We start from the raw sequence: 16,582 nt of genomic DNA on the forward strand, positions 1-16,582 counted from the left end.
TGTATGAGGTGAAGAATGATATCCCTCTACTTAGCTAACAAACAGTGTATATTAAATATCACAGAATTATGACAATATAAGACACTGAATGTGTGCTGATTACTACTGTTTCACTGTAAGAATTTTATATTCATTATTGATCAGAAGCAAAATCAGTTTCACTCCTGTGAGTGTCAAGAATGAGTGCAGCAAAGCAGAGACCATCTAGTGATTTACTGCATCTCTATTTGTAAAAATAGTTTTAAATTTCACAAATTATTAAGTTCAAAAGGCACTTAAAAATAAAAAACTGAGTTTCACATCTTAATAGCTGTAAAAATCGAGTATGTGCATTTTTTGGAAAGAACAGGTTAGAAATATTAAAAGGGTGAAAAAAAATTTTAAAAAATTTATTTCCAGAGTGATACTTTATATGAAATTTCAGCAAATTATGCTTTCATAGAAAAGCTAGATATTGTTGAGGAAAAAGAAACGTTTTTACTGGAACTTACAAAGCAAGAGTAGACTCATCTTTTACAACATGGTATCAAATGGCTTATGACTGCCACAATTTCAAGCAAGTATTAATCTTTTATGTGATAAAATTGTTTTTTATTAAGCTTTCATTTTGGTTTTCATACTGATAAGGATAACTACAAGAAAATGTTTTTGCCAGAGCTACGGACAAAGGGCTCTTTGATGGCCTTCACAAGTTGCTAGGCAATGGCTGAATGGTCATGATAAACTTCAGCTAAGCTGCTCTAAAGAAATGCTCGTGCGTTTAATGCCCAGTGCTTTATGCTGGGGGCCTCACATCTAAATCAGCATTCCCCCAACATTCGTAATTGCATGAATGAAGTAAAGAATTCTTTAGGGATACCAGTGTTTCTGCCTATGCTAGCAGAGTATTTCCATACTTCCAATGCTGTATTTTGAAGTTGAGACTCAATGATCCATCCAAGTCAGATCAACAAAGAGCTAATTTGTTTTAGAACCTGAAGGAGGGAAAAAAAAATCTACCAATTATTTCTTACTATCTTCCCAGGCATATTTATTATTGGACTAAATGCTGTTTTCCAGCTATTTATGTTTCTGTTAGTCTGATAAAAAGTTATCTAAGCTTTAAAAAGATTTTTTTTCATAAAGAACATGTATTTGCTATACAACTGATCTTCTCAACACATGGGACTTTCCAATATAGCCCCAAAGAATTAAAGCCTGTTTGTATATTGGTGTATTTCCCATGTGTCAGGGTGAAATCAGATATATAACAGCCAAAACAAGAGAAGGGACAGGCCTTCAAAGGCTGGGGAAATCTTGGTGTCACTAAGGCTAGTGACACTTTTCTATTACGGCCCAAGAGCTTCTATTTGAGAGGAATGAACACTTAGATCACGTCTGTTCAAGGACTTCTGATGGTGAGAATTGCTTCCCTACTTTTCTGTCAAATGAGGGATGAGCAGTCCAAGGAATGGGAAGTGGTGAAAAACGTCACAGCACTATTTAGAGGTACCCTGTCTCTAAAGGAGAGAGGTACCTCGCTCCCTAGCTGAGGATAGCCAGAGGAATAAATAAAGTGTCCCAAATTAAGGAGCTAATGAAAGGATTTTTTCCAGAAATTCAGTCTTCAGCTGCTGCTTCGCTGTGGCAGCCAGAGAGATTCTGCCTGCAAGTTTTGGTAGGAAGCCAGCTACTAAAGACTGTCAACAAAAACATCTGAATTTGAAGGCAGACATCAGTATCTGCAAATTTTAGTGGATGACTTTTGAGATATTCCTAGTATCTTTCTGAAGGCCATACTCTTGCTCTTATCCACACCAGAAGTGCTCTTCTACAAATCTTTAGGTAGCCACAAGGAAATAATACTTGACCTTTTTTTAATTTCTTGATAGTTAGAAAAGAAACATACTTAATCACTGATTTAAAGCTCTTAGTTTTCTGAAAGAGTGGTATTTCTCCCATGTAAAGGTGCACCACAGCACACAGACAACAGAGGTGCAGACACAGTGAAGTCCAGATGTAGGGTGGGCCAAACCTCTTATTGGAGAATTCCTCTCCCAAAGTTTGGAAAGTAAATATGCCATTTATCATGACACAGTGTCCATGTATGATTATATCATTTTGTGGCACACTGAGCATCCATCCCAATGGGACTCTGTGCTTCAGGAGCCCAGGGGAAAGTTTTGGTCAAAGTGGAGGAAAAACCACATTCTTGCAAGAGGGTCTCAGTGATGGGGTGCCAGCACTATGGATGTCATACCAGCAGCACCTTGTTTTTTGGCCTAAAGGTGAGGAAGACCTGCAACAGAACCCCTTTATGTCTTTTTTTCTTCTTTTTAGGAGGGAAAAAATGCAAACACTTTGAAAGCTGAGGGGCAAAGGAGAGCTGTAGCTTGCACTTCTCAGTGGACCTGGTGATTTGCATCAGTGTCAGATGACAGAGACCTCCCTGTTATAATCCAGCAACAAATGTGCCTCTTGGAAATAATGTCAGAAGCACATGGAAGGACACAGAAACAGCACATCTGGTGATGGGAGATGTGACTAATGTCAGCAGGTGTCCAGCATAAAAAAGTCACCAACACCCCTTCTGCTGTAGCTTGTGGATGAATGGTAAAATGTAGGCTGGTATTACTGCATCTGTCTCTTCCATAAACCACTGCTATTGTTTTGGTACAGATAGCAGACTAGTGGTATTTCACAATCCCTGGCATCAGATAACCTTTAAATCGATTTTAAAAATAACAAATGTACCACTGTGACATGGCATTTCTTCTCAAGTGGGAAGGTGTGGCAGCACTGCATCCAAGAAAGCACAACAGTGATGTTATCAGTAACACCCACATTACTCTAGTTGTAATTGCAGTAGTAAACAGTCTGGAGAAAAAAAAAAACCACCTTTGCCATTTTAATTAATTTAATTATCTTTAATTAATTTAATTAACTAATGCTTTAATGTGAACTGTCAGTTTGCAAGAATATGAATTCTCAAATCTTTCAGGCAATTTGGGAAAAACTTATTTTGACAGCTGCCTGCAGAACAGATAAGATTAAGGGATGAAACTTAAGTTACCATGTGCCTGTTGGTTTTGCTTTCTCCTTAAGAGAAGTGGTAGATGTAGCTTTTTAAAGGACTTTAAATTTTAGTATAAATTATTAGGAAAATTATCATTACATATTCGGGGATTATATTTTCTACCTATTTCTTCTGCTTTTCTGTTTTAATGGTTCTTACTCCTTTCCACTGTCTCACCATTGCACTCCCTCCAAATGAAAAAAAGTTATTTATAAGATACAGTGAAAATGTCAAGGGATGAGAGCGTTTGGGGCAGACATCCTCCTCTGTGTGGGTGGATGTTTCTCATTTGTGCCATCCTGTCATGTGGCTCCTGGAACGTGATGGAATGGTCAGACTGCCAGGAAAAAAAATCATCACCCTTAACTCTTGCTTTTCTAAGCAGAATTAACAGTGCTGTGCAGGGAAAACTTAATGCAAACTACAGAGAGAGTAAGATTTTTTTATAGGAGCTCTAGAAACTAAGTCACTGTTGTTTAGGATGAAAAACCTAAGTATCCTCCTAGGCAACAGAACTGCATTAAAATTATAAAACCTAAAAAACCCAGAGACCTAATTAAAGCAAATTTTAATTATTTATTGAGTTTTTAAACTGCTGATATCAATGCAATAGTCAAAAACTTAACTTTTGTTCCTAACATAACCTTTCTTATCTTCTTAGAAAAACACTGGCATGTTCAAAATAAATAAATAAATAAACCTACTTGAAGAGACTAAACCATGTAATATCTTATTATTGTACGAGTGGTGAGCTGCAGCTGTATCTGGAGCCTGCAGTAAAGCACCTGTGCCCATACCAGCAGCTCAGAGCTCCCTCACAGCCCAAGGGAGCCCCTCACAATACCAGGCCAGTGATCCACCCTCCTCATGCAGCATGATTCCTGTTCCCCAGCATTATGGGACAACTGTATCATCCAGCAAGGGAAAAAACTCCCTTCATTCAGTTCTACAAAATTATATAAACTATTCCCTCTGACGAAATTCCCTGGGGAAAGTGTAGACAACTGTTCCGTTCACAGGGCTGAGAAAAATACTGTATTTACAACATATTTTTGGAAAGTTTATATTATTTTGATGGCATCAAAACGTCTGGGAAAGTTTGCCTTGGATTCGTCAATTATTTGTGCTTAAAAAGAAAAAAATACAAGTTCTCCTTTTTAAGATTCTTCAAATGTATTCATTTTTTTAAGACTACCTTCACAATGGTTTTTGGAAGACTAAATCCTTCATTTGGGTTGGAGAAGCATTACACTGACCCAAAATATGGTTCTGCCTCTCTTTTGTTTGCTTGGTTTGGTTTGTTTTTTTTGTAGGGAATACTACCCATACAAAATTAGTATGTCTGATGCTTAGGAAAAAATCTAAGCTTCTTTAACATCATTTTTTGCATTTTAGAAGCTTCTTGTGTTTTCAATGCAACACATCTTCCATCTGCTTCTTCACCTATCATGCAAAGAAATATTTGTACAACCTCCCTTCTTAATCCTACAATCTACTGCTATTTCTGCAGTGCAACATTACAGTACAGCTATCTGAGAACTCCTTCCTAAAGTATTCTCTCCTTTTTTTATTCATTCTAAATATAAGTATCTACACAAAGACCAGACTCTTCGTGGGTATTGCTCTGACATGTGAAGTGTGGGAGGAGGATTTTTCCAGACACTGAGTATAAAGCGAAATATGCCGTGTATGTTATAAAGTGTGTCTAGACATCATCAACATGTCAAAACTAGTCTGTTACACATGGTGTTCTGATGACATCATCCAGGGATGAAGACTCAATTTGATCAATAATTACACTGGAAGTCTCTTTCTAGTGAAGTCTTTCCTTCCTAAACATGAAGATGAAATAAGATTTCACTAAAGGAAAAAATACTCCTGGGTTAGTTAAATCACACTGGTTAGGTAATTTTTATCACCTATTATAAAACTTTGCTACTTTTTGGGCTTGACTTTTTAAAACAACCTGGATCCTTTCATTAACATACCTGTCATCTCTGATGATTTGTCTCCATTTTAAAAACTCCATTTAAGCTGCACATCTGGAACTTGTAGACAACTTTAACAGCCTAAACTATAATCAAGATCATCAACACGTTTTTACTGTGGGTATGCTCTGCTTAATACATTTACTAATTTATTACATCATATTTTGAGCAGATTCAAATATAAGTTTGCACAAATGTGTCCAAACGCACACACAATTACCTGAAACTACCTGAAAGTAAGGACATTAACATCACAACAAAATAAACACAATGTAGTGTCACACAAAATAGCAACAGATGGCATAAGGCTAATAGTATTTTTTCATAATTCACTCAGATAACTTCTATTGTTTTTGCACTCTTGTGGTAGTCACTGCCCTGAGGTATCTAAGTGGCAGATGTTAAGTCACACTGGAGCTTGTGGAAAGAGAATAAAACCAACGAAGTCCTGTCTCAGTGAGGTGAGTGCTGTCTCTGGAAGTCTCTCTCACACTGAAAAGGATGAGACACAATGGTGAGAGAGACCTTCTGAAAGAACCAATATGCAGAAAAAATGCACAAATGATAGATGTGTTTGGTCTTCCAAAGCAAAGCAGGAGCCCTTACTGATTTCCACTTCCCACCCCCAGTAATCACAAAAGTCACGTTCATCTGAACAGAAAGTAGAAAAAACATCAGATAAGCTGTAATCAACTACAGCTAAGCAACCCGAACTGGAGACAACAGAGTATTATGCACTTCCAACAAGATGCTTGTGATCCATCTATAGAGCTAGGAAAAAAAGGGTATAAAATCAAGGTTGGGGAAAAACCCCAGTAACTAAGACTGTATATTTCTGAGGAAATCATAGTCTCATCTCCACCTACTTTGTCTGAAAGCACCAGAGAAAAAAGAAAACAATTATATAATGAACCTGCAAGTCAATTAGGAAAAATATTAAAAGAGCGCACACTAAATAATATTAGTATATATCTGAAAACATAAATAAATAAATAAAAATTCTCTCTTTTCACAGCACTCACATACTTTGTTCATTCACACGTTTTTCATGCTGACTCCTCATTATAAAATGGAAAGAGGGCATACAGACAGGGGACATGAAACCTGACCCCTGCAAGACCACAGCGAGACACCAAGTCTAGAACATTTCAACAGGAGCAGACTTATACTGTCAATTAAGCCCTATTGAAGATCATAGAGTATTCCTAACCTTAGAGCTTAGAAATCCATTTGAGAACTAAAACTACCTCCTAGGGATAAAGGAAACATTTCATGATACCTTCCCTCCTGCACAGTTTCATCATGTTTTCAAAAAATCTCCCTTTCCACAAACAAGAGAGTGCAACAACCATGTTAAACAGAAGTTATGGCGAATAACTAGATATGGATAGTTCTTAAAACCACAGTGCAAAAAACTTCATGAGAAAATATTCATACAGAACAAAATATGTGCGGAGAAACTTCATGTTTTCAAAAGGTTGAAAAACTGAAATAGCAACATGGTTTCTGCAGTAGTTATCCTCTTTTTGGCTGACTGAAAGCTGGATGTGATGCTTTACCTCAAAGCACAACCTGGAATATTTACAGTTATTTGCCACTTTCATAAGGAATTATACTGTGGAGGCACCCAAGTTTCAAGATTTCCCTTTCTATTCTCAGTTTTCTGTGGATCCCCCACCCAACAAAGTTTCCATACTTGTGAATCACAGGAGGGACACAGCGGCCACAGAACTGGCCCTTTTCCCCTCCCAACACCACATATTCCTCCTTTACCCCCAAACCCAAAGGGAAGACCAAGTTCCACCACAGTGGAAACTTTCCTTGTCCTCAGGGGTATGTTTTATACCTGACCATCCTGGGAGGCAGCGACAGTACCCTGTGGTGGGGTGACACCCATCTGCGTGGCTGCAGTCACAGCGCTCGGCACAATCCATGCCATATGTGCCGTCCTGTGACAACAAAAAAAGAACAACCCAGAAATTTCCGGTCAGTCCTGCCTTGAAAAGCAACCACGGATCTCTCCTGAATCCGTAATCTGTTTGTAATATAAAATGCTTCCAGCTTCTTGGAACATTTTTGCATCCTACATTTTTGTTCTTTCATTTAAGAGGGGAATATAAAAAAAGGAATTATACTCCCTTGAAAAATCCCAGACTAAAGCAATTCAGTCTCCTTTCTGCCTCAGACCCCAAGCTCTCTACCTATTGGTCAAAAAGGATACTACACAAAAGCACAATTATTTAAAAAAAGAGTAGTAAAACCTTAGATTACAATATATATTTAGTGTGAGGTTCATTGCATAAATAATGCAAACTGTATCACTTTCTTTTGATTAAAAATCTTTCTGCACTGCAAGATAAAGAGATACTCTGGTTATGGGGCATTTTTTGAACCAATAAAAAAGATTAAAGTTAGAAGCTGAACACCCCTTTTGGTGCATTCTGCTTTGTCAAGAAGCACAGCTGATTTTCAAAGAATTACATCTAAACATTTGAATTTGCCTTTTCTGCTTCTTCTATGGAAGCTGGCACATGCATTAGTGGGTAATTTAATACAAAATCAATCTGAGAAACTGAAAGAAGCAGAATCTTTAATACTGCATTCTCAAAACAAAGTCAAAATACAACAGTAAATTGATCTTGAAGAAAATGTGCCAAAACCAAATTGAAAAAACATGGAGAAAAGCCAGTATAATTTATGGTAATGCTTCGGGGATACCTACAGCAAAGGCAAAAAAGGAAAAGAAAACATATCAGGTTTAAAAATCAATCATTTAAATTCAAGGCTAAAAATTGGTCTCAGCCACATTAAAATCTGAATAAAATCTGTAACAAAATTCATCTGCTGTTCTTTGATGTTCATGCATACATTTCAACTAAGTGCCACAGGATTCAGCTATTCAATTCGCAGTCTTTAAAGTCTAAAGTTGAACAAAATTTTACATTACTTCAGTGTAAGTAGCCTTTTGCTCATCTCAACAGTACTTTTTTATATACTGAAAAAGAAAAGATTACACAGTTCCTTTGCATATAATCAGATTTGGAATGAAAGGAAATCCTCAAATATGTTGTTGAAAAGCAGTATTTTTAGCCTGCTATGTACTTGGACTGAAGTCCAAACTTCAGTGATATCTTGAGTAACAATCTGGGGAGTAAAATTAATTTTCTGAAGTTATTTAAACAAATTTAAATACATTGATTTAAATAACATCTCTGCTCCAACAAGGAAAACATTTCAGACCACACTAGCTGTATTTGAATTAGTTTTCTGTTTATTCTCCTGCTCCAGAATTTTGAAGCAGAGTATGCACTTGAAATGTGTAAATGCTTATGGACATCGTTTGACAGAGAGGAGGAGCATGCTAAATTACCTGATATAGAAATGCTTTTAAGCATTATTTGACTAACTTTGGCATAGTAATACAACTGCTATGAAACAGTATGTGTCTTTTTTAAGATAGTTTTAGAAGAACTAATGGAGCTTGGGAGACCTCATCATCCTTCAGAATCAGACACTAAGTGATAAACAAAGCTGTTTTAGAAAAGAGAAAAATTAAATCTTTTGATGGAGACGCATTGTTGGAAACACTGCATGAATGTGCACAGGTGGCACTCTAATCAGCCATCCAGAATATATTCAATTTTGTTTTCTACTTTACTCACTACATCAGTGTGTGCTACGCTTCATCTTAAAACCAAAAGCAAAGACCCAAAAATCACTTCTGAGGATTCTGAGGGCGCACATTATTATTCAGGACAGAGGTGTGGTTTCCATCTTAAACTCTATTTCATCTATTCCCATCATGTTATTGCGCAGCAGAGCTTGTCCATACTGAAAGAAGCTTCAGAGTGATATGGGAGGGAATTTACAAGGTGTGTATGAAGTTCATATGGTTCCTTTACACTTGTACTAAACCAGTAACCTGCTGTGCAGATAGTATTGCAAAAGTGAGCAAATGACAGCGGAGGGGAAAAGGAGAGCAGAGAGACGTTTATTTTTAAAATTACTTTCGTTAAAAATTTCCTGGAAAACAGAAGTCCATCATTGAAAACAATGGACTTAGGAAAACCCCAGTTTTCATAAAATATGGGGGGGAGGGGGATTTTGTGCATGAAATGTAATTGAAACCAAACAGTTACACAGTAAAACAAATGCGTTTTGAATTTTACTACTTAAAATTTTTTTAAATAATACATTTTTTATGGCTTCCCCAAACTGTAAAATGGAACAGAACTGATAAGGAGTTTGCCTTTGTCCTCACAATCTAATTTGTCCTCGCTTCTAATTTTGCAGTTCTCAAAATCTGGGAAAGAGCAGAAATCAGAGTCCCAGTAGGAAGGCACCTGTCATGGAATTGGGTAGTAAAAGTAGATTCTCATGTCTGACTGAGAAGCAATCAAAATTCTTAATTCAAACTGTAACACAGACATAAGAAAATGTAATTAGAAAGATGTTATTTAACGTGGAATGGATTTTTTGTTCTTTTGTCTCATAATTCTTACTTAAACTAGTTGAACAGAAGCAGTTTGATAGCATTTGATGCCGACAGAGGGGAAAAATATAATTCTGTGTTTTTCAACCAATTCCACAGCAGCTAATGAAAATTTTGTGTTCCAACTTTCAAGCATTGAAAGTAGAAAAGTGTTCATCAATGCATCTTCATTTTGTGTGGCCATTTTTTGTGTTCTTGGTTTACTGTGCAGCAGAGCTCTTCTAGAAGAACTGTTGATGCACACTCTCATGTGCTCCCTAGAGATGTATCCCCAAAGAATGATAGAAGCCCTATCCTACCCAGAGTTATGCTACAGTGCAAAATTTGGTGATATTATTAAACTACCTGGCAAGGGAGTTCACATTTTTCTCCTCTCCAGCCCGGGGCACAGGTACAGGTTCCATCCAGAGCATTGCAAGCCCCTCCATTAAGACACTGGCAGGTTAAGTTACAGCCAAGTCCCCATGTACCACTGGGACAGTTTACTGAGCAATCTACACCATGCCAACCTGCCAAAAAAGAAAAAAAAAAAAGAAAAAAAAAAAAAGAAAATAATTAAAGTCACAAATTATTCAGGTTTCCCCCCTTTCCTCTCAGAATGTTTCCCTCCACCTGCCATGGGACATCTCTCCGAGATGGGCAGTACTGGGTTAACATTCACTACAGGGTGATACCAGCAGTTTCAGCTCAGGACTTGTCCAGGTTGGGACAAAGGTGTTCAAGGGCACCTTGTAACATCTGTGCACAGCATCTGTTTGCAGATGGGTGCCAACACACAAAAGCAATTGATGGAATATCTGGAATGGAGACAGACACCTTGAAATTTCACTAAGAAGCACTAAACTACACTGAGATTAGCCTGAAAATAATTAGGGATATTTTCCCAAGACAAGCTGCAGCTTTCATAATTGTTCCACAAGCGTTCAATACACAGAGTTCTGCAATATGTTTTTAACAGGAATCTTAAAAAAAGAAAAACCATAAAGAACTGCATAAATTGGATTTCTCCAAGATACAAAGAAGTCCTTTTAGATGATTTCTATACTTCTCTCCAAATCCAGAAAAAAAAAAATGTGATGAAAACAGTCTCTAAAATGCAGCACTCACCACTGATTATGCCTGATAGCAACAATTCACAGACTGCACACTGGACTGAAATGTGAATAGATTTTTTTAAATGTGATCATCCACTGGATACAAGAGAAACAGTGTGAGGCAGTCATATGTTATCAGCAGCAGTGACACAGGCCAAGTTTCTAATTTTGTATTGTTTACAGTAAGTGAAGGGAAAAATTATTCTGCACTGACCCTAATCAATAGGCTATGCAAAACACATGCACTGAAATCAGTCTGCCTTGTGCTTCACTGATAACTTCAAATTCAGGGGTCACTTCAGGAAAAAATGTTACGCTATACCAACAAAACCGAGACACTTCCTCTCAAATGTCTTTCCAAGATTTATAAATTTCTTTTGTTTACATGACAAGTATCAAGGTTTAGTTTAATTTCACTTCTGCTGTCCTTTTTCACCATACTATGACTAAAACTGCATGATGCACAAGGAGACAGGATTATGCATCCCTCACGAAATAGTTTTTCTCCTCATGACCTGGCTGTTTTGCAGTAGCTGCTTTAAATTAAATTAGGGTTAAATTAGCTCCACCATCTCTGGCAAGAGTAGATGCTCTACATTTGCTGTATGATAGATTTATTAGTGTCAGTCCCTGAAAAATTTAGTGGCTATTTGTCTAGGTAACTCTCACACTTCACCTCCACTCTCAAACGTCATCTGTTTTTAGAAAAATATTTTTAGACAGGAGGGGTCTAAAACATTTATTGGGCATGAGATTTGCTTGGGCACATTCTACAACCTGCCTTCTCTTCTCAGCAATCCAACATCATACCTGAGGGACACTGGGCTTTAAATACTTCCTCACAGCAGAAGTGAACAAGAGATGCACTCTTTCAGTTCCCTTCCAACCCAAGTCATTCTATGATTCTATGATTCCATATAATTTTGATTAGGAAGGCTGGCATCAGATAAATGGCCCACCCATAGTCCTTCTAGCAGACCACAGCGTTTCTCTGAGAAGATGTTTTCCTTGCTTTTCCCTCCCAGAGCAGCAGAAGCATAAAGTATCTAGTGCTGAGGCCTTCAAGGTGGTTTGCCTTTTATTAAGTTTCCTCTTCTCTACTTTAAAAATTCAATTCAATGCCACAATTACAGAAAAAAGAAGATTAATCTGAGGAGACACTTACCTGCTTTGCAGGCACAAGAACCATCTACTGGTGAGCAGATGGCTTCATTTTTGCAGTTGCACACGGACGAACAGTTTACTCCATATGTTCCCGGAAGACAAGGAGTACCACAAGAAGTACCCTGAATTATAAAAAAATAAGAGTCTAAAAACTATTTGAGGAGATTCAGACCATACAACTAATAAAGGACCTAGACTGACAGAAGTGCTACAAAAGCCAGAAAATATACAGCCCAAGCATGTCCGAGGCTGTCTCCAAATTATCCTGAATTTTTAAGCCTTTATGAGTAAGCATTACTTTTCTATGATTTGTTGTGAGAGCTCGGTCACATAGTTAATATCACTTGGTTAGACCAATGGACAGTGATAAAGAAGCCCTTTATGAAACCAAAACAGGGTAAGAAAGCAGTTTAATAGAAAATAATTAGTTTTTAAGAACTAATTTGGCTGAAGTTTTCAGTTATTACTGTAAAATGTTTTCCATGTTAGAATAGCATCCAAGGCACCGGTAACAGCAAATGTGCATAAAAACTGCAGAATATGCCATTTCATATAGTTCATCTGTCTTGAACTATAAAAACAAATGTTTTTGTCCGGAGTTTCTGTGGATGAAGCATGAGGACATTGGTGCTACAAGATAATGACTGAAACTTATCATTCCTCCCCTTATTTACACCTCAACAGCACATCCTCTTATCAACATCCTAGAAAACAAATAACGTCACTTTCTAAAAATGGCTTCATTTTGGTTCTCAAAATCAATCAGAAATTTTGCCTTTTCAGAGTCTTACAACACATACAGTGGTACCTAAATATTGTCCTTACTTCTCTTTTACTGTGGTGGAGAAAGGCCGCTCTGGCCTCTTGAAGAACCTTTCACTTAACCAAAGGCAGTGGAGTTGAAAATGAGCAGTGAAAGTGAGACATTTACCTTAAATCCAGGGGCACAGCTGCATTTCCCAGTCACACTGTCGCAGTCAGCACCATTTTGGCAGCTGCAGATCTGCTGACATGACTCGCCATAGAATCCCGGGGAACATGTCTCATTGCAGTAGAGCCCAGACCAGCCAGGCTTGCAGGAGCATTCCCCAGACATGGGATGACAGCTGCCAGGACAGGACGAGAGGTTAAATAGTTTGGTACTAACTGTGACATAAATATTGTTTTCTTTCCAGAGGACAAAACGCTTTTATAGATAATTGCATAAAGGATCTTGCCATGCTCTGCACAGAGGTTTACCTCACGAACCACCAAGTGAAGGGTTCTCTGTATTTATATATAAATGCATGACAATTAAAAAATATCATACAACATACAGACATTCTAGGAGGAAATGGAAAGAAAATAAGACTTATCATTTTTCTACATCAATTTGAAAAGAAACTTCTCTGAAACACAGTTTTTACCATAAAACAGATACCCACAGTTACAAATATTAAGGTGATGAAACCATTAAATGCCAAACAATTTATTATGTTTCTACGCTAACAGGATCATTTTCATAACACTGCGCAAACTTGCAGTGAATTGTCTGAGAAATATGACACTCGGAAAACCAGCACATCCAGCATAAAATAGTAACAGAGCACCCCATGAGCAGCAAGAACGCTCTTTTCTTTAAACTGTAGGTTGGAAGAGGACAACTGGGCAGAAGTCAGCTATACCATCAGAGCAATGACCTTTTGGAGAGTGTCTCCTCTCTCTTGGCCATACCTGGTGGCAGACCAGCTGTCTCTACCTGGAACAGCAGTTTCATTGAAGGGCCAGTCAGGCAGCTGTTGCCTTATAACAAATGGACATCATCAGCTGCGCAAAGATATATATGCTGGAATAGTGGGCACAATGGGGTGCTCTGTAGCGCTCTGGCAGACAAAGCATTTGCTTAACTCTCACCAAAGGAAAAGCCTTAACATCCAAATCCATTTTATTTACAATGGGAAGACTGTTTAAAGATATTTGTCTGCCAGTGATTGAAGTTCCTTTAAGTATGCTGGAAAAGAAAAAAAAAAAAGTGCCTTCCTCCAGACAAATTAAATGACCCATGACAAGAGTCTGATTTTGCAAGACTTGCTGACTCCTTGTGTGTGGGGGTATATTTGAAACTGAATATTTTTCTGATCATTTGCAAGTTTGAAGATGTACCTACTGCACTTCTAAGAGCTATAACATAACAAGAACATTCTTTGAAAAAGTTGAAGAATAATTAGCTGCAATTGCTCTCGGATTTGAGGATTGTTCTTGTAAAAATAAGAATTTAATATTGCTGAAAACAATCAGCTGACAACACATTGATTATCAAGGAAAGCATGAATTATAAAGGCTGGAACATCATCATTGCATTCTGCTTTCTGTATCTTACTGCATACTCTATGACACCATAAAAACTTGTGGGTCCTGAAGATATTGGACAATATTAAGCTGCTGTGCAGTAAATTGAGAGGAAAGATCTTTTCAGATAAATGACAAATGAAGAAATGGCTCAAAACTCACGCTGTTCATACTCAACAGTTCTGATTATTTGTTCAGTTATAAGCATACCTGCCATGAAGTAGGTTGAAATGGAACTATTTGTATATAAAATACATGCAGAACCCTTGAAGACACAAAAGATGCATCAAGATAACCTGACATCTCCTATTCCTAACTTTCTGTAGGTCCCCAATTTCCATGTCTCTTATCAGTGGAAGAATATATAGGAGGGAAAATGAAAGAAATTTTCAATCAAGAACTGAATAGTCACTGGGATATGAATTAGAACATATTTATAACATTAATTTAGCAGTACTGTCATTTTAAGACATAAAGCCCAGTGTTCACACAATCATATAATATCCTGAGATGGTGTTTGTTGTTGGGTTATTTTCCTCTCAGCAGACGGAGAAACCACACACATGTGGAAGCACTGTGTATGAAGCAGAGGCATTGATATTCCAAGCCCCCTAGTGAGTGTTACCAAGGCCAACTTGCACATGTATTGATTGACACCAAAATTAGTATTCTGTAATTTGTAATTAGATGTAGGAAACTGAACCACTTCTGAAGCTTTCTGATGGGTTCTTGTGCAGTTAGCTTAATTAGCAATAAGATTTAAATATTAAGATAGGGAAGTAAACAGATGTTGCCAGTATATCCACTTTTATTCCTGGTCTTTTGTTCACACCTTCTGGAATGCAACCCTACTCTGTACAAAGGCAAAAAAATACTTGTGGGTAGTTGATATTGTATATTTGAAGGACTCAGATGAACTTAGTGATTTTCATATCATTTATATAGGTGTTTCACTGTTACAATATCCACCAAATTCTGCAGTACCTTATGCAATATAAAATTTCCATGAAAAGCTCTTGTACCTGTAAATACAAGTCCATTGAAAAAATGCAAAATTAAAGTGCCCTAATCTTTGCTTTAAGAACACAGCCAAACTACATGAACTATGCATGTATCACACTATAAAAATGCAATCAAATCTATATATGTATGTCAGAAAAAGCATGAGACAAATAAACCCCATTAGTGTTCATATCGTGAATAAATCCTAACTATAGGCTGAACTGTTCCAGATTACCTGGTGATACTGAATGACCCTACTCTGCAAGTGTGAGGCAGTGGTCGAAGATTACCAGAAAGAGCTTACAAGAAAAAAACACAAAACAAAAAAACCCAGGCATATCTCAAATTTACTTGGAGACCAACCTAAACCCAGGGTGAATGCTGTATCAGAGGTGTAACCAATATCCTTTGTAAACATTCTAGACAAATATGCTGCTACACTCTGCCTTTTTCACCTTTCCTGAATGATCCTTAGGTGGTGCTTGAGAGAAGGTATGACAAAACCCAGCCTAAAAGTGGTTTATGCTAGAAGAGCATTCCTGTACAAAACAAAGTGGAAATGCTGATATACAGACAGGCTCTAGTCCTTTCATATTTGTCAAAACATGCAATAGTGAAGAGTATTTGTGAAAAAATCTCCTTGCACAAGAGGGTCATCTGTTTCTGTCCTCTGGGTCCCTCAAACAGATTAAAATCTCTCAAGTACAGCTATTTTTAATGCTTTACAAAGAGTTTAATGAAGGCTGATGATACATCTAAGAGAAAGGATAGGCTTGCCTTCCATACCCAGCAGTTGCCAACGAATTGCAGCAGCAAAATCCCTACAAGCTTAGGCAACCCAAAATGAAATTATGAATTGTTGCCAAAGCTGCTTTGATGCAATTTTTTCATTCATAAAACAGTAATTAAAAATGTATACGTTTTTGAATTATGCTGTACTATAATGTTTTTATATCTGTACATGAAGAAACATGTGAAGATGTTCAGGGACATACTTACATGCCGGAACTTATGTACACATATTTTAGAGAAATATTTTTAGAGCTAAGTATATTTTTTTAATTAACCCTTAGTTCATTTCCATATCTATGAATATTAATAACTTAAGAGCTCTAAGCCTACTAATAGCTCCTCTTTGAGGATATCTAAACTAGTGATCAGATCCAGATGAAAAAAGCTTTATTCAAGGCCCTTAGAACAGAATCCTAGACCTACAGACACACAAAGTGTATTTGCAGGAGGAATTCTATCCCTTTTTTGTGCTCTGGGATTACTGATTGCTACATTGCTGCTAAATGGATTAGTGTTATGAAGATCCTTTGGCTGCAGCCAGACCAAGTAGTACTTGTGGTAGGCAAGAAAGGGTTGAGGATATTCCCTGATGTGATTAAAGAGTTGTCTCCTGCCTTACTGTGAGATGAGGACAACCAGATACAACTAGCTTCTAAAAAGAATCTGA

General features: G+C 37.3%; 1 protein-coding gene across 1 annotated transcript in view; it reads right to left on the reverse strand.

Moving 5' to 3' along the window:
• The window catches only part of MEGF10 (multiple EGF like domains 10), an 81,805-nt gene that overhangs the window by 19,415 nt on the left and 45,808 nt on the right, over positions 1-16,582 (reverse strand). Inside the window, exons 10-13 of the mRNA XM_027882986.1 lie at positions 12,725-12,899; positions 11,795-11,915; positions 9,881-10,044; positions 6,890-6,992 (exon numbers count right to left, since the gene is read on the reverse strand). Coding sequence (XP_027738787.1) covers positions 6,890-6,992; positions 9,881-10,044; positions 11,795-11,915; positions 12,725-12,899 — 563 coding nt within the window. The remainder of the gene's footprint in view (positions 1-6,889; positions 6,993-9,880; positions 10,045-11,794; positions 11,916-12,724; positions 12,900-16,582) is intronic.

This window comes from Empidonax traillii, unplaced genomic scaffold, assembly GCF_003031625.1.
Source record: "Empidonax traillii isolate 1590-97213 ecotype Southwest subspecies unplaced genomic scaffold, ASM303162v1 scaffold116:size1738432, whole genome shotgun sequence".
Lineage (NCBI taxonomy): Eukaryota > Metazoa > Chordata > Aves > Passeriformes > Tyrannidae > Empidonax > Empidonax traillii.